General features: G+C 37.5%; 1 protein-coding gene across 4 annotated transcripts in view; it reads left to right on the top strand.

The window, feature by feature from the left end:
* The window catches only part of GPAM (glycerol-3-phosphate acyltransferase, mitochondrial), a 33,254-nt gene extending 17,196 nt beyond the window's left edge, over positions 1 to 16,058 (top strand). For 2 of the 4 annotated variants that reach the window (XM_067300243.1, XM_067300239.1), the window contains exons 12-21: positions 471 to 556; positions 1,583 to 1,698; positions 2,613 to 2,683; positions 3,786 to 4,050; positions 4,773 to 4,915; positions 6,522 to 6,599; positions 10,246 to 10,386; positions 11,125 to 11,314; positions 11,429 to 11,487; positions 12,681 to 16,058. In XM_067300243.1, the coding sequence (XP_067156344.1) occupies positions 471 to 556; positions 1,583 to 1,698; positions 2,613 to 2,683; positions 3,786 to 4,050; positions 4,773 to 4,915; positions 6,522 to 6,599; positions 10,246 to 10,386; positions 11,125 to 11,314; positions 11,429 to 11,487; positions 12,681 to 12,797 (1,266 nt within the window). In that variant the 3' untranslated portion in view covers positions 12,798 to 16,058. The remainder of the gene's footprint in view (positions 1 to 470; positions 557 to 1,582; positions 1,699 to 2,612; positions 2,684 to 3,785; positions 4,051 to 4,772; positions 4,916 to 6,521; positions 6,600 to 10,245; positions 10,387 to 11,124; positions 11,315 to 11,428; positions 11,488 to 12,680) is intronic. The other 2 variants (XM_067300240.1, XM_067300241.1) reach the window with 2 other exon arrangements.
* Positions 16,059 to 21,210: the final 5,152 nt, after the last annotated feature.

Below are 21,210 nucleotides of genomic sequence, written 5' to 3'. Positions count from 1 at the left end.
GTTTCTGTAGTGTTTATCTATGGAGATGCTCCCTGTCCTGGGGTTTATGAGGAAAGCAGCAACAGGCAGTTGTTATAATTTTATGTTGACCTGAATGGGTACTAGACTTTGCTGTCATTCACGTTAATGAAGGCGGTTCGCATTAATTTTAATCATGGAGAATCTAGTCTCAAGAAAGCTGTTGCCAGCAGGGTGCTGACAGGGATAATGTATTGGTTTGTTGCAGTGTTTTCCTGAAGTACAGATTCAATGCTGCGGGAAGTTTGTCTTTTCATAAAATAGAATCACTGGTGAATAAACTGCTGGAAACTTTTAATTTCTGTGACCTTATTTCATCTTTTGTAGTGTGGGCTATTTTTAATCACAACTGTGATTTTTGGAATGGTTGCCTTTTTCTTATAAATAGCATTAGCAGTTGAGTGCAAAAATAAGGTGAAAAAGTACAAAAATAACAAGTCTTCTCTTAATAGGAATATGTAAACAGCCAAAGTCAAAAACCTGTGCCTGCTCCTCTTTCTTTGGAACAAGCTTTGTTACCAGCTATACTTCCATCAAGGTAGAGGTTTGGGGGGATTGGGGAGAGGGCGGACAGATTGGGTGGGTTTTTTGTTCTGTTTGTTTGGATTTTAGTATTCTGCATTAGGTTACATTTCAAGCAACTCTCCAAGGATAATCTAATTGTGTATAGACAAACAGAAATTTTAGACACTTGTAACTGTGCAATTTATCACAAGAGTTGCCTTTTCTCTGGGGAATTTTGTTTAAATAAGCTCTAGAAATTGTTTGCTTTTTTTTTTTTGATTAATTCTAGTGACCTCTCTTGGTTTAATTTTAAATTTTATGGAATAGTTTTGTCAGGGAATAAAATTGACACACTTAATGAAATAGGAAGAATTCCTTTTTTAAATTCCACAAATATTGAGGTGTTTTGTGGTATAATTTCAAAGCAAACAGCTCTTCTTACTGAGGACTTGTGCGCAAGTGCCCCTTTGGTCAAGGAGATGACCGTCACTCAGAAATGCAAAACTGTGCTTTAGAGCTAGGGCTGCATTCGTTATACAGATTTACATTTTAGTTGAGCTCTTTGCTTGGCTTATACAAGCTTGTGTGGTCCTAGCAGAGACAAAGTCAGTCATTTATCTTTAGAAAGTTGAAGCTACATACAGAAGACTTTCTAGTATATGGAGTGGCTGGGCTGAAAACCACCTTCTCAGCAGATTTGCATAATGTGCTTTTGTTGTCTATATTCATTGAAGGGAAAAGATTTGTGGGGTACGAATGATGTAATGGCAAAGTCATGAATAACCTTAGTAAAAAAGTAAATGTTCTGTATTACTGTTTTTCTTTTGAGGAGTCTTATCTTGGATTGTTGTTTAGTGTGAAGAAAGCATGTGGAAAGATAGGTAGATGGTCAAATTTTTGTGGACCTTGTTATGCATAACATTTTTCTGCCCTTAACTAGAATGCGTAGTGGTTTTGGTGCTACGTAATTCAGCTCGTGTATAAAATACATCAGGCTACGTTATTCTAAGTTTTGATGAAAACTTAAGTATCATACTGCAAATTTTTATTCTGTATTCAGACCGAGCGATACTGTGGATGAAGGTAGAGAGGCTTCGCTGCCTATCACCAGGGACGTATCCAGTGAGCCCTTCAGAAGAGAGTTGATAGCCAACTTGGCTGAGCATATTTTGTTCAGTAAGTGTTACAGTGTCATTACGAGCTACTTTCCTTGTCTTCCTGGTTGCTGCTTCATAGTGTCATGCTTCCAAATTCCCCCCATTCAGGTGAATGTTTCGTGACTTCATATGCTTTCTTGACAGTTCTCCCTCCTTTGCCTTCCTCCCTCACTTCTCTTCAATATTTAATAAGCAGTTTTTCTGATTAATTACAAGGTATTTATTTTGTTTTGGTAACTTTGTATTCCTTGGACTTGTATACTGAAATGCCAGCTTGTTGCACACTGAAGTGTGTGAGCTGATTGCCACACTGATACACTGATTTTGTATCACTCCGTGTAAGGAATTCCTTAAGTGTCTTACAGGCATTATTTCACATATTAATCGCATGAATTCATCTAGCTGCATTGACCACTGTTGCCAGGTTTTGTAGGTTATGTGGGTATTTTTTAATCAGTAGGTCTATGATTTGTGGTATAAAAGATGTGAACAAAATTGGACTTAGTTGTTTATTCTAGCAAATGCTTGAGCTTTACTCAGGCTTCTTCATTAAAATTATTTTAGTCTGATTACTTTAGTATTTTACATGCTTACAATACTCTAGAATCCTACCTGTTAATTACTATCCTTCTGCAAGGTGAATATGATCATCATATGCTGCTAGAAGGAACTGAAGCAGTCAGGGCTGGGTGACTTGCCAGAGGCTTCTTAATGCAGTAGCATCAGGGTGCGGTTGCAATTCTAGAGTTCATACCCTTTTATTGTTATTATACAGACTTAATACACTTTATATCTCATTCAAAGGCACAGCCCCTATGCAAGTACCACTTTTTTTTTTTTTTTAATAATGGCTACAGTTTCACTTTTAATGATGATCTGAACTTCTCAGATACATAACAAGTTCCAGTATAACTTTATTTTGCTTACCTCTAGCTGCTAACAAGTCCTGTGCTGTGATGTCTACCCACATAGTTGCCTGTTTGTTGCTCTACAGACATAGACAGGTAAGGCTTCCATGCTGCTTACATAGCTGAGCAGCACTTTGTATGGCCTTATTAATTAAAAAATATGCATTTTGCTATTCCATGATACTGATGAGAGTACTGAAGGTATTCTGAGTGCTAATATTCTAGTTAGTAGTGGATGCTCGAAGATGCATCATTACTGATGAGGTATAATACATACTTATATGGAAATATTTTTTTTACTTCAAAAAAATTTTTTTAAGACTGTGTGGTCTTAGTTCATTGTATTATGATTCCTTTTGGATCCCAGATATTTAAATAAATATGCCATTGAATATGTTAGCAGCTCAAGTTTTGTTATTCTTTAATACTATAATATTACTCCAGGATGGCAGAATGATACTAACATTTAATTAAATTTCTGTGTATGGGTCTTGGAGGAATGGTTTTTGCTCCTACAATTTTTTTTTTTTGTATTTTTGTCTGAAATTCCTTTTCCTTCTAATCTGAAGCTTTTATTGCCTATAAATTAAGAACATATTCAAAAGTATTGGTCAAATATGTAACCTTCATAGCCGAGGACATTCTCAAACATTCCTGTCAGTCTGCTCTTCCAATTTTGTAAAATGACCAGGGGAAAGATGAATTTTACAGTGTGATCTGAGGCCATCTTGGCAAAAAAACAAGAAAAGCAAAGTGCTTGAGGAGCTCTTCCCCATGTCCCCAAATAATTGAACAAAAATTCTGTTAATTGCCATATTCTTTCATGATCAATCATTTAGTTTATAGTGGAGCTAATGAAAATTTGAGATCTCTAATGTATTCTCCTAAAGAACCATTCAGGTGCCTGCAGATTGTGAAATAAACTAGGAAGCAAACAAAAACCTGCATTCTCAACTAGCTGCATGGTTTTAAACTATAATCCTATGTAGTTCAAAATCTGTAGGCTATTTCAGCAAAACTTCCATGAAAACAAGATTTTCTAATATGATAGGTTTTACTTTGGATTATTGAAAATTGAAAGTTCATTTATGTGTTTTGCTAGGTACATGGTTATGTGGTTTATAGATAAGATAACAGCAGAGAGAAATTTCCTGTGCAAAAAAAATATTTCATCTTGTTGTTCTGTTTTTATTTCTAGGGAACTGATCTTTCCAGGTTGGTAGAAGACTTCTTCTCCATGAAGGAGGAGGTCTTGGCCCGTGACTTTGACTTGGGATTTTCAGGGAACTCAGATGACGTTGTCATGCATGCCGTCCACTTGTTGGGAAACTGTGTAAATATCACAAATACTAGCAGAAACAATGAGTTCTTCATCACTCCCAGCACAGCGATACCTGCTGTCTTTGAACTCAACTTCTACAGCAACGGAGTACTTCATGTATTCATTAAGGAGGCCATTATTGGTATGTGTTGGGGTTTACCAAGGAGAGACTAGTTTGTGACACACTTGCATCAATACATGGAGTCAAAAGTGTCTGCACAAAAATAAACAGTTTTACATATAATTTACTTATACAAACACTAGAAATCCCCTGCCCCAGCCCTTCAGGCCATGTTTACCTTAACAAAGATACCTGAAAAGTAAGATTGTTTCTGTTCTGTGGGATGTCTCCACTTCCTTTTCCTAACATTTTTACCTTTCTTGGTAGTACTGGTATTAGGTTGCATTGGTCACTGCCATAGACAAAGTCTCACACTATCAGAGTTTTCTGCCAACATGGCAGAACCTGTGCTTTGATCAGCAGTATATTAATGAGATTTTGTTTTGATCTGACATCAGTCGAACACAAATGAAATAGTGATGATTTCTGTCCTTATTAATGTTGTTGATGTTGGCCCTTTGTAGTACTTGTTGATAACTGGATAAGGATCTCAGCTTGGAGTTTCGTTTCTTGTAACTCTTACACACTGTGACATAATCTATCTTTTTGATCCTCTCTTCTTGATTTAGACATTACTGTAATTCATTTTATTAGGATAATTTTACATAGGCTAGATTTTTCATTGCATATGCGGTGGTTGACTGCTTTTAAAAGCCTAGACATAGGCAAAATAAAAGCTTAAGTTTCCTTTGCTAGAAAACTCCTCATAAAACAAGCTTTGTTTATGTTTGTTTCTGCTCTAGCCTGCAGTCTTCATGCAGTTCAGAGTAAAAGGTACAGAAACGGTACCAACGGTGCTTCTCCCAGTTTGATTAGTCAAGAACACTTGGTCCGCAAAGCTGCCAGCTTGTGTTACTTGCTTTCTAATGAATTTACGGTATCTTTGGTAAGTGACATTCATTGCATTAATTGTCCTCATTTTAAACGTTATTCTGGTTGGAACTGTCTTTGTTACTTTAAAGAGTATTGATGCTTTCTTTAACTATCTTGGTTCTGGTATGTTCACTGTAAATATAGTTTGATGATATGAGTAGCAGGAGATTGAACATCATTTGAAAAAAGAAAATAGCGTTGCTCTCATTCCCTTCAAGGAAGTGTTTGAACATTTCAGTGAGCGTAGTTGCATTAGAGCAGTTCGTCCAAACGATCTCTGGCTTAAGATGTTAACGCGAATTACCTTGCCGCATTCATGTCGCTACCTTCTTTCCTTAGCGAGGTATGGCGAAAGCAATCAGTCTGGTTTAGGTGGTACGTACATAGTACATGCCTGCTGCTCATGCAAGTGATGGATGGAGAGTTTGGGGGTGAGCCGGTGGCATTTCTGCTGTGCTGGCAGTAGGCTTTTCCTGAGAGAGGAAGGCCAATCTCTGTCAGGTTCCCGCGACTTGAGGTTGGACTTCTGAACGCCTTCTAACATACCTCCTCATTAACGTCAGTAGACCATCACAGCTACATCTGCGCTCCCCCAAAGCTATGTAATGTTTTTTTTTTTCCCATCTAAACAAATACAGGTCTTTGAGGCTACCAAACTCATTGCATATTTGATTGAAATTAAGCTGGGAGCTAAAGCTTCAGATTCTAAAGATATTCTGAATTTACATAATAGTGCAGTAGTCAGTGTGCCACACCTAATACTTAGCAAAAATTTTACACATGGCCTGACTTTGCTTTTTGTTTTGTTACAAAATGCTGAGAAGAACTGATGATATCTCAGTTTTAAAGACACTCTGCATACTTAAAATTATAAGTACTAGACCTTTTTTCTTCCTATACATAGAAATTGCTTAGAATTCTAGAAATTGTGACCACTTTTCTTGGATGAGTTATTAAATTTGAACACTTTTCGCTGACACTTGCCTTTTTTTTTTTAAATGAAGCACAAACCAAATTTAATATTTTTGTCTGGGCAGCAATGCAGCTTATATGGTAGAGTTGATCACTGATCTCATCCTCTGCCTTCAGTTAATAATTGATTTTTTTTTTTTTTTTTTAATCTAGGAAAAAAAATCCTACATGATTATAAAACAGTGTAAAAGAGATTGGTATTTATTCAGAGTTTCAAAACACATGGCGGGAGGGTTAAGGTGTAATTTTCTTTAAATTCCAAAGAAATCGCTTGTATAAGCATCACCAGTTTTAGTTTTATGAATATTTTATTCCAGAACTGTTAAAAAAAATTAAATCCATTTAGAGACAGTTGGAAGGGAAGATACTTAAGATACTTAGTGTGCTTTTCTGCCAGTGTAGTAATGTCTTTCTCCCAAAAACTCAGACAAATTTTAAATATCTTATTTCACTATGTATTTTTTAAGTATCTGCCTGTCTGCCAAAAGATAGAAATAAGAGTGATGCATGGGGATTATACTGGTAAAAGTTTAATAACTTGCTTAAAAGGAATAATATTGATATATCTGAAACATTTGTACTGAATAGGAAACCAGAGAGCCTATAATGGGTGTAATTTTCAGTACATTTCTTTTTGTTTTGTGTAGCCTTGCCAGGTGATATATCAAGTTTGCCATGAATCGGTGGAAAGGCTAATACAATATGGTATTCTTCTGGTGGCTGAGGTAAGGTGATAGAAACACAGAACTTGGTTTGGTTTTTGTGCTTGACTTTACCCATAGGTAGATCATGCTTGTTAGTTATGCGACTTGCTTTAAATATATGTTATTACTTAAAGCTTGTAACCGCTTAACAAGTCCAGGACAGATACTACTTTTTTTTTTTTAATAAGCATGAGACATTTGGGTATAAACATACTGTAATGCTATGAATGTGTGTGTAATTTCACTGCACCATTAAACTTACTAAACAAGATGCATTTTTATACTGTCTTGTAAAATGAGGAATAATTTTATTATTGGAGGCCATCCAAACTGTAGTATAGCTACATGGATGTTTAATATCTACTCTTCAAGAGTCTGTAGTCCAGACCTTCAGTTGTTTTTTGATCTCCTTACATTGGTCTAGGAATTATTATGAACCTCCTCTGTCAGCACAGTTTGTAGTTTCACTGCTGTATTGGAATCGCCTTGTGGCGCAATCTAACCGCAAGGGTTTACAGCGCTAAAGAAACACAGGGGCTAGGGGTCTGCTGAGTCAGCATATCTTTGTTTCCCAAACATTTTTGTGCACGTTAAATGAATTTTGGCACCCAGGAGGAAGTGACAAAATACAAAAGTGTGTGTGGAAAATACTTATATATTAGGCTGCTTTCTTTTTGTAGCAATGCAGTTTCAAAGGAGGCTAGAGCTACATCTGGTGCATTTGTTAGTGGCCACTGGTTTAATCTAGTTTTACTGCATAATTTGTGTTACGTACTTCCATTTTTAATACATGCAGTTAAAAGGTACTATTCATTTGATGTCCCTAGATTTTAAACTTTCTCCTGTTTTGCAGATGTTACTGTTTGCTTTTTATCTTAAGTATTGACATGCTGTCATGAATTAGAGTGCAATCACTGTTTTAAAAAAAATCAAAAAATGAGTACAATTCAAAGGATTCAGGCAAAAAAACCCTTTATGTCCTATGCCTGAGAACAGGAGGAGAAAAATAGGTGTGAACAATAGCAAACGTGCGTCTCTGTCTCCTCAAGCACATAACCTGTCTTGCAGGTTCTTCTGTGAGTTTCAGTACTGAGTCTGGTCCTTTGCTGTTCCTAGCTGGGATTTAGACAGCTGTTAGGCTGCGTATAAAAACTTGCCTGTGTTGTCTGATATACAGCACTAATGCAGCACCTGAATGCTTAAGAAAGGAGCTCTCCCCCCAGTGAATTTCTGAAGTTCAAAAAAACCTCTGTACCTGCTCACTTCTTGTAAAACATCTTCTTATTTTGCACAATCAGTGGCAAACACTACAAGCAGTGGTTGTTTCATGACTTGGGACCATTTGGAAATGTTTGTGGGGTTTTTACAACCTCTTCTCTAAGAAAGGTAGCTAGCTTCTGCATCTTCAATGATTTCAGTTTACTGCTGACATTAACACATCGATAAGTTTCCTGTTAAAGTCGACTGGGTTGTTCCATGCTCGTGTTTTAATGGTTTCTTTTCCTGTGAATCTAGTGCCTGCTCCTAAAACTAAGAAACAATCCTAATGCAGTGTTCTCTTTAGTAATTTTTAACTTGTTTTGTGGCCTTTGCTTCATTCAAAATAAAAGACTTGATCATACTGTAAGGCTTGGAAGGATGTTAGGCTTCATTTGCTAGAGGCCTTTCTCTTTGTCATGGATGTTTTGAAGGTAATTACCTATATGAAGTCTCTGTTATTTATTTGCTTTTTATCTTGCCGGCTTCATATTTCTAAATGGAATAATCGTAGGGGGTCTTTTCTTAGCAACTCAGCATTGGTGGCATTTTAAAATCTTTCTGTTCTACTATTTTGATCAATGATTGACAGTAAGGTTTCCCTTGTTCTTCAGAGCATGTATTTACTATTTCTGAAACTTGTTGCTGAAGTTGCACTGTTGAAATTGACTGGTGCATCAGACTTTGATCATTCAATATCTGGAATATTTCTGTTCCACCTGAATTACTCTATACCTGAACTTCTGACATACCTGCGTTATTGCACAGTAGAACTAAATCACTACACAACTAGATCTAGTATGTATGTACTTGTCACCTGTGCCTGTGGTCTCTAGTAGATTACCTCATTATGTCCTTGCAAGGGACAGCTTCTTGGAATTGTTGCTTTTCAGACGTATTTCTTAGTGTTCCAAATAGCATCTACTGATAGGAACTTCTGTACTGTTTAATCCTGTCGATCTCTAGCATAGCCAGGAAACTCTGTCAGTACCAGGAAACTCTTATCTGTTCGTTGATTCACCATTTAGATATCTTCAGTCCATTTCATGCAACTGGAGCTCATTTCTGAGTTAACATTAATTCCACATAAATTGTACAGTCAATGAATCTTCACAGATTTTTGCCCAGACCAGAGTCAGGCTTGGCTTTTTTTTTTTTTTTCCTTTAAATGGTTCAGTATGAATAGAAAATGATTCTTTTTCACTCCTCTTGATGGTGATAAACATCTTCTTGCTTGTTAGTTCTAAACTTTAGCTTACAGTCATACATTTTCTTGTCCCAAACCAGTATAATGCATGCAACCTAAGTGAGGCTTAAAGTAGAAAAAGTTCAGGTATTGCACTTTGGTCCAACTGAAAAAAGAATCTGAAAAGACAGCCCCAGAACAACTACATTAAAATCTCAGCTCTGCTCTGCACGGGATGACATAGTCACTGGGTGACAGTGCTTTCCACATATTGTAAATATTCATTATGTTATGAGCCTGAGAATGTATGTTGCACAAATCACAACACATTGCTGCAGTTCCAGATCAAAAGTTGACAGATGCTGTCATATGCTTCTCATCTGTAAACTTCAGTGTTTTCTGGGGTGTATTTGGCACATGTGTGCTTTTTGCTTTTCTTCATTTCCCTCAAGCACTTTATAGTTATAAATGGTTTTACAAAATACATGAAAAGCAAACAGTGGTTGCTTTGTTTTCTTATTCCTTCACAATACTGAAGTTAAGAAATTCCACCACTGCCATTCTTGCTATCATGTACTCTTCTCAAAAGTTTGGAGATGGCTTGCTGGTGGGGCATTTGGAGACTAAACTTGGATGCTGGTTGCTCGAGGTGATTAGCTGAACAGAATTGCTGTGACACAGCAGATGGAAGAGTTTTATATCTCAACATATTCAGGTTTTGAATAGTTTGGGGCCTTTGTGATTAAAACTGGCTCTTTACATTTCAACCAATATCTCATGTGGGGACGAATACAAGAACATCATTAGAAGCAGTAACTTACCACTTATAAGCAGGAAACGGTGACGTTCTGCATTAACTGACAACAACACAGGCAGCAGTAGTATGGAGGTTAGCAGCATCACATCCAGATAACATCTCGATTTTTCTGTCATAACACAATTGAAAATACTTTCTTGGCAGCTGCAGTGGCATGGCCTCTGGTAGGGAGATTTGGCAACATTTGCAGAATCTGTGTGACAGACAAACTGAAGAAAAACACTTTTCTCACCAAATGTCTTTTCTCTCTGCTTATCTCAGCCCTGTCTAGAACTGGGTCTCACCTGCTTTCATTAAACACTGTTAAACTAATGGATTGATCAAGTCAGATGATGTTATAAAATAAAACTATTTGTTGCTTTGATTTGGGTTTTTACCTATTTGCCACCTTGTCTTTCAAATTTAAGCAGGATGATCAGGAAGATGTTAGCCCCGGTCTTACAGAGCAGCAGTGGGATAAAAAACTCCCTGAACCTTTATCTTGGAGAAGTGATGAGGAAGATGAAGATAGTGATTTTGGAGAAGAGCAGAGAGATTGCTACCTGAAGGTAATGTTATCCTAAGGCTAATAATATTGAAGCCTATTATGAAAGATACAAACTGCTTCGCTAGTTCAGTAGGGGTACTAACACAACCTTTTTCTGCGTGCTCATTCTTAGCATTAGTCTGTTGCTACAATCAGTAAAACACCTTTCTCTCCTTCCCATGGGGAAAAAATGTGAAGAAACATCACACAATCTTCTAGGGAGGTGGAAGAGCGATGGTCAGTGTCATGAAAACTGCTAAAGGCTTCAGTATTTTATGGTGTCCTAAATCTTTTATTCTTTACTAACAACACACATTCTAAAAAGGGGCACGTGTTGCTGGTATTTTCAGACTCAATTTTCCTTCTTAGATTGCTCATGTTGATTTTAGACATGTTTTTAGTTTTTCAGACTGTTTAGGTTATCTCGTTAACACTTGGAAAATTATGTCCGTCTCTTTGAATGAATGGTAACACTTCTCTTGGCTGAAGAAGAGTTTAACACCTTTAGTTTTATCTTAGGAAAATAGTTGTTAAACTATTAATACCCAGGTGGAGAAAAAATTAGTGTAGATGTGTGATGTGCAGTGGTTTTTCGTCACGACAAACTACTTTTTTGCTGTGTTTTCATAATGTGTTGTGCCCCTGTAATCCTTGTAGCACTAAGAATTATTTTGGCTGCTGTTTTGCCATATTCTATGTTGCAGGTCACTTCTCATTTCCACTGTTCTCTGTCACTTATGCTCTTGTTGCCCTTCCTTAGGTGAGTCAGTCTCAGGAGCACCAGCAGTACATCACTTTCCTGCAGAGGTTATTGGGACCTTTACTGGAGGCATATAGCTCTGCTGTCATCTTTGTACACAATTTTAGTGGTCCTGTTTCGGAGTCTGAATACCTTCAGAAGTTACACAGGCACTTAATAAGCAGGACAGAGAGAAACGTTGCTGTGTATGGTATGTCAAACAGTTTGTCTCTGGAACTGTGTTTTATTCCTCCTGTTCCTCCTAGCATCAAGGTAGCCCAAATTCAATTGCAGTTTGTTTACCTCTTTGTTCTCTTCCTTGCAGCTGAGAGCGCTACCTACAGTCATGTGAAAAATGCAGTGAAAGTCTTTAAGGAAATTGGAGTAAGTGTTCTGTGGTCAAAGTCAGAGACTTAAGTTTTATTTTAAGAATGAGCACAGTTTTGACAGTTCATGAATTCTGTGCAACATCAGCTTAAAGTCTGTGAATAGACCTGTGCAAATGTCTTGTGGGCTTAGGGATTCAGGAGACGGGCGCAAAGTGCAGAACAGGGCACTTTTTGCATTTGGGAAGATCTGTTTAGAGAGTGGCTAGGCGTTCAGGCATTTTCATTCACAGCAACTGAAGTTTCTGTGCTCAACTGCATGTTTTGGTCATTCTTCATTGGGGGTTTGACAATGTCAGAAAGCTGACAGCATGCTTCTTGCTTAGTGACAGCTGTACCTAAGTGTGAAGGTCTACTTAAATCTTCAAGAAGTATTAGTTATTGAATTTTGGCTTAGCAGTGATCAGTGTTCCAGGAGAATCATCCTAATGGACCTCCAATGTCCACCATGAAGATAAAGGTGTACTTTAAAATAATGTACTTTAAAATAATGTTTATTATTAAAATAATGAGCAGTTTGGCATTTTACCACTACGTTTTGCATTTTAAGTTGCATATCTAGATTTTTCAAAAGAAGACCTTCTTTCATCAGAATGACATGGTTTCCTGAATACCAGAAAGGATTTAGCAGTACAATTTTGAAAGCATCAGCATTTAGGCAAAGAAATATTGCTAGATAAGGGATATGGAGTCTTTGTCCTTGAATTCCGATGTGTTAAAGAGGCTTAACAAAGTAAAGGGATCTTCCTGTAGACAGTAAGAGCTGTGAAGAAAGCATTTATCAAATCCATCATCTTAATTCTAGTCTATGCTGCTGTTAGAAAAGTAGAACCAGACGGCATCTGCTTTTGTATCTGCTCGCAGCAATAGCATTTGAAGTCTTGTTTTCGATGTACTTAAACTTTCAATTATGATGCTTTTTAGTGCATGTTTTGTCCCTCCCTGTTGTTAGTAGTTGTCTGTTTATCATACGCTGTGCTTATTTCTTAGTTTCTCTTCTTTCATGCCACTCGAATAGTTTCAGTAGTGAGTGAATTCTAATGATATCTAAAGTCATTGTCATCCAATCCTTCAAGGAAGAAAAAAACTCTTGTAAATGAGGGCAAATTTAGTACAGACCATAAACTGTTAATTACAGGAAGAGACTCCTTGAACATGGTGATAATTGCATATATTCACCCTGTGCTCTAGGTTTTCAATCAGACCACACAAAGAAGAGACACTATCTTGGAACTAAGCACTACGTTCCTACCTCAACGCAACAGGCAAAAACTACTGGAATTCATCATGAGCTTCATGGTATTATAGACCACGTATAGCACCTTCGTCCAGGGACGTGAAGATAGGTTTTGAGACTCTGTCAAAGCCTGGGGACATTTGCTAGTCCTTCAGAGTGAAAGGTGCCACTGTTTGGGTAAGGCCTTCTCTGACTTGAACCACTGGAAGACAAGTGCCTTCTTCCGTATGCATTTATGGGTTTCTTACAGTCCCAATCCTGTTGTAATGCAGTGATACTCAGATGACACTTTGGATATAAGTGATCAGACATGTTGCAAAAAATAAAATAAACTATTAGAATTAGGTTTAAAATGAAGAGTGACATTTTATCAGTGTTATGTTTTAAATAAATCTACTTTTAAGACTGTAATGGATGCACAAATACAGATATTCGTGCTCTGTAGCTAACCCTGACATCTTGAGTTTAGTGGCAAAATTGCTTATGGCATAAACAACTTTCATTCCAATCCAGTTTTATTGTTTTAAATAAATGTTTTATAAAATTTTGCTTAGGCAGGATATATACTTTGTGGATAAAGCCATAGCTTTTCATAAATGTTAACATAAATGCCAAAATTCTAATGAGAGTAACAGTTACAGACATCTGAGGATAACAACCATGTAGCAGATGATTGTGAGAACTGATGTCAGCAGACACACCTTGCACTATTAGAGCTGTGTAGTGCAGTGGTAAATTGCACTAATCACTGCTTTCGTGAAGAATGTGATAGTAGCAGTTTTGTTTTTATTATGGCATCTGTCCTTCAGCCAGATGAAAGTCATGAGACGGTTGCTTAAATGTGAATACCTTGTAAAATCTTAGATTATTATTTAATTGAAAAAAAAACTATTAAGTTTTTTAATTAATAGGGTGTCAGATTTCTTGGTTTTTCTTTTTTTAAGTGGAGTAAAGTCTTGATTTGGTGAAATAATTTTATTTTTGGCCCTAAAAATTTCAGCAATAACTTTTGCAATTCTTTGGAAAAGAGTGTTCATGTTGTATTTTGTTGCTGAGCAGATCTAAAATGGTATGAAATAATAGCCTCTAGAAATATTAAAAAAAAGTCATAAACAATGTACTTTTGCTTCTGAATCTAACTGGGTGTATGAAAAGAAAAAACAAAGCGTTGAATGATCCTGTCCTATGAAACAGGACTCCAGTCTTGCAATTCAGTCCGTTTGCATGAAGAACTTGCACTGTGTAGAGCTCAGGAGATTTCATTTTGTCTCCATGTGAGTGGAGATGAGGTTGCAAGCTGTAGTCCTGTATTTTAGCACAGCTGATCTAGTTGAAGCAATAACTTAGTGGTACGTGAAGCTAGTTTGCTTGTGAAATGTGTTCTCCTCATTTAGATTGCCTTCTATATGAGAGAAATTAAACATTTCAATTACTGTAATGTTTCACTTGATTCTTACGTCCTATCCTTGCAAGCAGAAAAAGCCCCCCAAATTCATCACAGAATCATGTAAATCTCTGTTGCTTAACTTAAACATGGCATTAACTTAAATATGGCAAAGCATACTTGAATCCCAGCATTTGCACTGTTATGCCAGCACAAAACCGATGCACACAATTTGAGTTTGTGGCCAAGGAGCTTGCATTTGTACTGCACATTTGTTAACAGGAATATTTCTGTAATTTTTTTTATTAAATGCTATTAACATTTGTAACCTGCAGTGTATAGTTTGTTAGCATTATACACTTAAGCACTGTGAGATGCGTGTGTTCTGTCACTAAACCGGGTGCTCTACAACACTTAAGAATTTCTGAACCAAAGCTACATTAATACAGATAGAAAATGACCATATAATTGCTTTTGTTTTTACATACTTCTGCTATCTCAGCAGGATAGTGACTACGCTGCACATAATTTCTTTTTCTAAAGTCTACCAGCTATTTACAAAGCAGTTTCATCTCATTCTAGCTAATGCGCACTCTTTGTTAACTGGATGAATGCTCCACACAACAGTTGTTGCTGATGGCTTCCATTTAATGTCAAAAAAGACTAGGTGCTTGTTAATAATGAGGTCTCATAGTTTACTGCTCTTCAGTAAATCTGAAGTGTACTAACAGTGAAGATTGTATATAAAAAGAATTTTAAAAATGAAGCAATATGAAGCAATTGAAACTTGAGTCATTTTATAAAGAGTGTTCTAATAACTGACTTATTAGCTATCATAAAATCTAGGAATAGCCTGGTTACCAGAGTGTTCTGGCTAGGTATTACAACTAAAGATAACTTATGGATTACCTTAACAAATCTGGTTAATATAAATCAGTAGGTGGGCAGGGTAATATGCATGTGAATAAACATTAATTAATCCATATAGTAAGCATAGGGAGGGTACCATTCTAAAATTGGTTTGTTTTTTATATGGAAAAGTTGCATGTGAAAAATCATGTACTATGAATGATCTACTGCCCCTGGAAGCCTTTGCTTTCTGCAGCAAGTGTGCATGTATACATATGTACGCAAGCATGTATATTATGACACACATGACAGCTATGCTTTTTCCTGAAAATAAAGCACAGAATAAAAGCTATCAGACTGGAACAGTCAAAAACTAAAACCAACACTTTTGCACTGTATTTACACCTTCAGTGTCTTCTGATTTTATTAACCTCTCATGTTTCTTTTGCTGATACAATACCAGGTTGAATTATCTTTGATACCAGTAAAGAAGAAATTACTGGCTCTGAATTACCACAAATGTATTTTAAGGCTCTCCTCTTATAAAGACTTGCACAAGTCTCGTAATTCTTACGAGCATGTTACTCAGGTGTGCAAGTCTTTTGGAGCCAGGGTCTTTCAGGATAGGATGAATATGAGACTTAATCTTTCCATGTGCACCCTATAGATCTTGTATTCTAGTGTGATTGAAGGGTAGAATCCCATGTCCCGTGCTGCCACTACTACTCGCTCCCCCAGGACACACAAACTTGTTCATTCATTTACTTCCTACTCATGATGACATGCGCGGCATACCTGCCTTCTCTTGACAGTATAGGGCTTTATTCACATATCTTTGATTAGGAAGCATATGCAGTTGAGCTTAACTAACTGTCTGCTCCACAAAGAAGTATCAGAATCACAATTTAAAAGACGGTTGAGCTGGAAAGTGTTGTAAGATACTATTGCTGTTGTGTTTCTGCACTTGTGAGCCCGATACTGCTTCCTTGAGAATGTTAACACATTTTACTTGTTACGTGTAATGCTGTCTACTGTAGAAGCACAGAAGTGTACTGGAGTTATTTTAATAAATTAAACTGTTTGCTAATATGACATTTAATATGTTGTTCTAGTTTTTTTTTTTAATATCCTGTTAAGATAATTCTTTCTGTATCTTTGTCCATTTCCAAATAGTTTCTGAAATTAAACCATGGAAAGCTGTCATTCTAGATACAGATTCACATGAAAGTTTGAGACTGAGAAGAATCTCTGTACCAGTTTGTCCACTGAATATTGACTGACGGTATCATGTTTACCTTCTGTGGGGTTTCATTTGCTGAAGCATAGGTGATGGCAGCTCTTAAAGGCAAAATACGGGTTTAGGAAGGCTGCCCTCTGATCTCTGGTGGCAATTCCTATTATGGCACGAGAATAATTTAGACTGGCACCAGCAGTTATGAGACGCTAAGACAAGGCACAGTGAAGGGAGAGATTGAGGCGTACTCTTTTCTCGCAGTTAACCGTTAAGGGAAATGTCATGGGCTTTATTACTAGAAACGAGTCTGGGCTAAAGCACAGTGGGGAACATTCCGCTAGTGGGAGAAACTAAAAGACTCTTTATGCAGAATCAGCCAAAGCCCTCTAATGTGTTAAGGAGTTCAGAATCTGTTATAAAATATGAATGCAGGCTACAGCAGATTTCAACTATTCCCTTGCTGTTTGAAGATCTGGAGGCCTTTCATTCTCATGTTTTCATCTGAGTTCTGTATACATCTCATGCCTTCCAAGAATTTTCTAATAGCAAATTGTTAATTTACTTCTGGGTTTTGCTGTAACTGGATTTGCATTTTTAAAGGTATTCTCTTATTTTATTGCTAAATGCAGGCTGTTTGGTTGTAAAGATTGGAGCAGTTTGAGCAGGAATATATTTTTTCCCTCAAAACATACAAGTCCATCTCAAATAGTTGAGCCTTCCTGTGGTTTATGATTGCCAAAATATCAATCAGCCTATTTTGTAGGTGGGAAAAATTAGAACATGTTAAAGATGTAATGGGAATGATTAGGTAGTGCTGAGTCAGGTCATGGACAAAACAACTCCTTCCCTGGTATATGTACTGGAGCAGAACCATTTAAAAGGATGACTGAGGTGACATCATGACTCCTGTGTCACCGTCTATTTTTTTCACAAAGCGGAGGTGCCTTTTTGCTTCTCTAATTTCCCATCCACTCAAGGCTCTTGTACATGGTTTCCTCTTTTAAAGGCTCCAAAAGTTTTTTTTGAGGGAGGTGGGGGGACTCATTCATAAATCTGAGACTGCTCTCTCATTCTGCAGCTTGTCCCATCACATGGCAATTTCAAGATGACTTGGAGAGCAATAAGTATTTGTCAGCTATTCCTACAGCATCTGGCAAATGTGAATCAACTGGAGTGGGACTTTAATATAATAAAGCCTGCACAGATGATCATTACTTAAATGCAGAAGGGGGGATGCTGTTTTACCCTTTGAAAAAAGAAAAAAGTTTTAATCAGCTGATTCTTTGAGAGGCCTCCAGCAATGTTCACAGCCGAGTGAGGCTCAGAATTAATTGACAACTCTAGGCTGAGGTAGGAAGCTAAAATTCAATTATTGTCGATAGCTTGAATAAAATCCAATTTTTATTGGTGATGACCTTGCATGTTATTCTTTGTGAAAATGTCTTCCTATTTCTCAGTCTTTTAAAATCCCATGTCAGATTAAGTACTTCATCTCCTGTTTTTGCTTAATTCAGTTTTCTTGTAATAAAAGCTTGTCAGGCTTATTTAGAAGGATCACTTGATTTGAGCTCTCTGCCTTGTTCTTTCATAAGGTACACCAAGTTTTCAGCAGCCCTCTCTTGTCAAGGTAAGATCTACATTGATCTGAATTATTACTTAGAACTTTTTCTTTTCAGACTTTTGTAAATGTTCGTTACACTTTACATCTGCTAGGTGAGATGTATTGTCCCTATTTAATTTTTCTGTAAGTTGGCTCATCAATTAGTGTAACTATCCAGAAATATCATAGTTGATTCTGTGATTAGAATAAGGAACTTTCTAACTCATGTGAAGAAACATGTATGAAATGTTCATTGCTCTGTTATGCTAGAGGTCAGACTTGAGTGATCACAGAGCAGAAGAGACTTTTAGATTTCATCTACACCTTAAACAGAAACAATAGTCACAGAAAAAAAAGCCATGTAAGTATTTGTATAATTATTAACTATACAAATATATGTGTATGCAATTATGCAATGCAAAATTTCAAGAAAGTATGCATGGAACAATTGCTACAAGTAATTTGCATAAAAAGGAAGTTCTCCAGCAGAGTAATAATATTGGTTCTTAAACTGATAGTACTTCCAATCTTTAGGTCTCAAATGCTTCACAAAGCAAGAATCTTTTGCAAGTAAGGAAACTTAGACTTGGAGATCAGACGACATGTCTGAGGTCATGCATGGATGGGTTCATTAACACCTATGAAACTAGTCTTTTGGCTCCTAATTTGCATGTCACTTCTTCTGATGCTATCTCGTATTTTCATTAGCAAGTGATGGAAACTTAAGGAAGGCTGCATGCATACGGGTATTAAGTTAATTTTTCTCTCCCCTTAAGGAATAATTTACTGTCAGAATCGAAGAATTACTGAGTTTCACTAGCATCTGTTCTAAGTCTGATCTATGCAGTATTTTCATTAGTGACCTGGAGGATGGAGTAGAGAGTAGACTCTGTAGAAAGCAATACCTGGGAGACCCAATGAGAGCACCGAAGGTTCTCATGATCCCATTGGTAATGATAAATTTTGGAAAGATCCAAAGGCAAAAAGAAGGATGAAGTTCAGGGAAGAGTACAAGGTATGACAATTAAGAGAGGAAAAACTAATTGCACAGGCACAGAAGAAAAAAACTGGCTGTGTAGCAATTCTTCAGAGAAAATTTGAGTTTACTGGCAGATCACAACCTGAACATGAGTCAAAAGTGACATGCTGTTATGAGAAGGGCAGATGTCATGCAAAGATATTCTAAGCCTGTGTGTAGATGACAAACACAGGCCACGGCTTTCCAGATCTACTCAAACCGATAAGGTGTCAGCTGGGATACCATGTTCTGTCTGAGGAACTCAGAAGAAGAAGAAGAATTTGAAGAATAATATGGGCAATGTGGAAGGAAAAAACTCTTAACTTTTGTTTTCCTGTCTCCGACTGGAGGCCTAGGAAACTTGCTTCATGAGGAAAGGTCCAAAGATTGAGGTTGCTTGGAAAGCAGAAGTGGCATCACAGTCTTCAAGTACTATTCATGTGGAGAAGAAGAGAATAATCTGGATTATTTCCTGCATATAGGAGTACCCAGGCTGGATGGAAGTAGTGAATTTGGTCTTCAGTTGCAGTGAAAAGAATCCAGTTAGATATTAGAAAATCTTTTAAATGTAAGCATAGAGCCGCACTGAAATAGATGGTCTGGGGAGAGTGACGTGTCCTCTGTTCTGGGTCTTGGGCCCTCGCCTCTCTGTCCCTGCCTGTGTCGTGCTGCATGGTGGCAAGCAGAATGGATTGAAGGTGCAGCTCTGCCTCCCAGGTCCCAGCCGCTTGCCCTTGCATACTGCAAACGGGTTTGCGCAGAAGGAGCTCGGTCAGGCTGCTTTGACAGGTCCAGCTGGTTCTTCAGCCCGGAGTCCTGGATCAGGCGTATCTAGTATAAATTATACCTCTGGTTCCCATTATCATTCGGGAATAAAATGTGAGGGCTTTATTAAGGTAGTTCTGTAAAAATGTTAGCGTAGTGTCTGCAATGGTCAAAAAGCAAATGGAATATCAGGAATGACTGGAACAGGAATAGAGAACAGAGCAGAAAACATCACTGTGCCGGGGCACTGCATCCTGAACGCCATGCAAACGCTTCCACTGAAAGGTGTGTAGGAGCCACCTGCGTCGTTTGGTAGCAAAATCCTGAGGGAACGAGCAGCAAGCGAGGAACCAGCCTCAGGCGTTACCTCCCAGCCTGTTCCTGACCGATTACAAGAGCAGATTACAAATTAACTCTGTAATCTGTAAACCAATTGCAACTTTGGCCCTGTGCTGGAAATGCTGAAAACCAAGTAATATTTTCTTAGTTTACCACTGTTTTGATTATTGCTTTCTCTCAAGAGTTCAGGCTCCAGAAATTGTATCTACCCAAAGACAAGAAGATTTATAAATGCCACAGAATTGGCAGAGACACTATTTTAGCATAATGCGTTTGCTTTGGGAGCCTTTCCAGGACCTTGAATAAATACTTGAGCAAGCTCTTCATGCGAGCTCTGTGCTGTGTGGCGGCTGCTGTGTTATCAGTACCCAAAATGGCTTGTTAACAGCTGGCTGGACTGTGTCCATAAAGTAAATGTCTCACCTTTGATTTATCCTCCTGTTTCACATGAGGCTAAGGAAGGGCTGATGGACTGGTTTTATTCCCCAGCTAAACATTTTGCATGTTATCAAGGCTGTGGAAAATTTTACGGTCTCACCTTATCGTTATATTAATACGTATGCTCCCTAAATTTAGCTGAAGCCTAATTTTAGTAGCCTGGTGCTAACTTGAATCAGGCTTCCTCTTGTCTTCGCAGGATGGAGAAGGCCAATTAAACTACCAGTCGGAAAGCTTTAAAAGCCCTTTTTCAGTGTTGATATTTCCCCTTAATTAAACTTGATTATCATGATTCAGCACCTCTGCCTTCAAATCTCTCCCATTTGGGATGGCTGGCCATTTATATCCTCCGTTTCCACAGTTTTCTCTTCCTGTGCACCGCGGGTTTAGACACTCGTCCTTCTCCTCGTCCTTCCCTCTTAGCAGCAGCTCTTCCGCTGAATGACTCAGCTTTCCCATTCAAATAGAGCCCCCAAAAGATAAGTTCACTTTAAAATCCAGAAAAGCTCATTAAAGTTAATGAGTATTTTGACCTATTTTTTTCTTCCTGTCAGAAAATACTCTTTCCTTCAAAATTAATGCGTTAAAAAAGCAGGTGTATTTTTGTCTGTGTTTTCTAATTTTGGCAAGGCATTTGTGAAAGAACTAAATTTGAAGAAAGGCTTTGCGTTGAACTCATAATTTTGTTCAGTCTGGGGTTTTGAAAGTGGAGGCCGAAAAAGCCTTTTCTTTTTCATGAGGAACTGAAATGTCCATTTTGTTTTTTTGCAAATTAAAACTTTGATATAAGAAAGGAAAAAAAAAACCCTGCAAAACTGGTTTTCCATGAAAACTTTCAACAAAACAATTTCATCTGA

Source organism: Apteryx mantelli, chromosome 7, assembly GCF_036417845.1.
Source record: "Apteryx mantelli isolate bAptMan1 chromosome 7, bAptMan1.hap1, whole genome shotgun sequence".
NCBI lineage: Eukaryota > Metazoa > Chordata > Aves > Apterygiformes > Apterygidae > Apteryx > Apteryx mantelli.
This window is presented reverse-complemented; position numbering and strand designations above follow the sequence as displayed.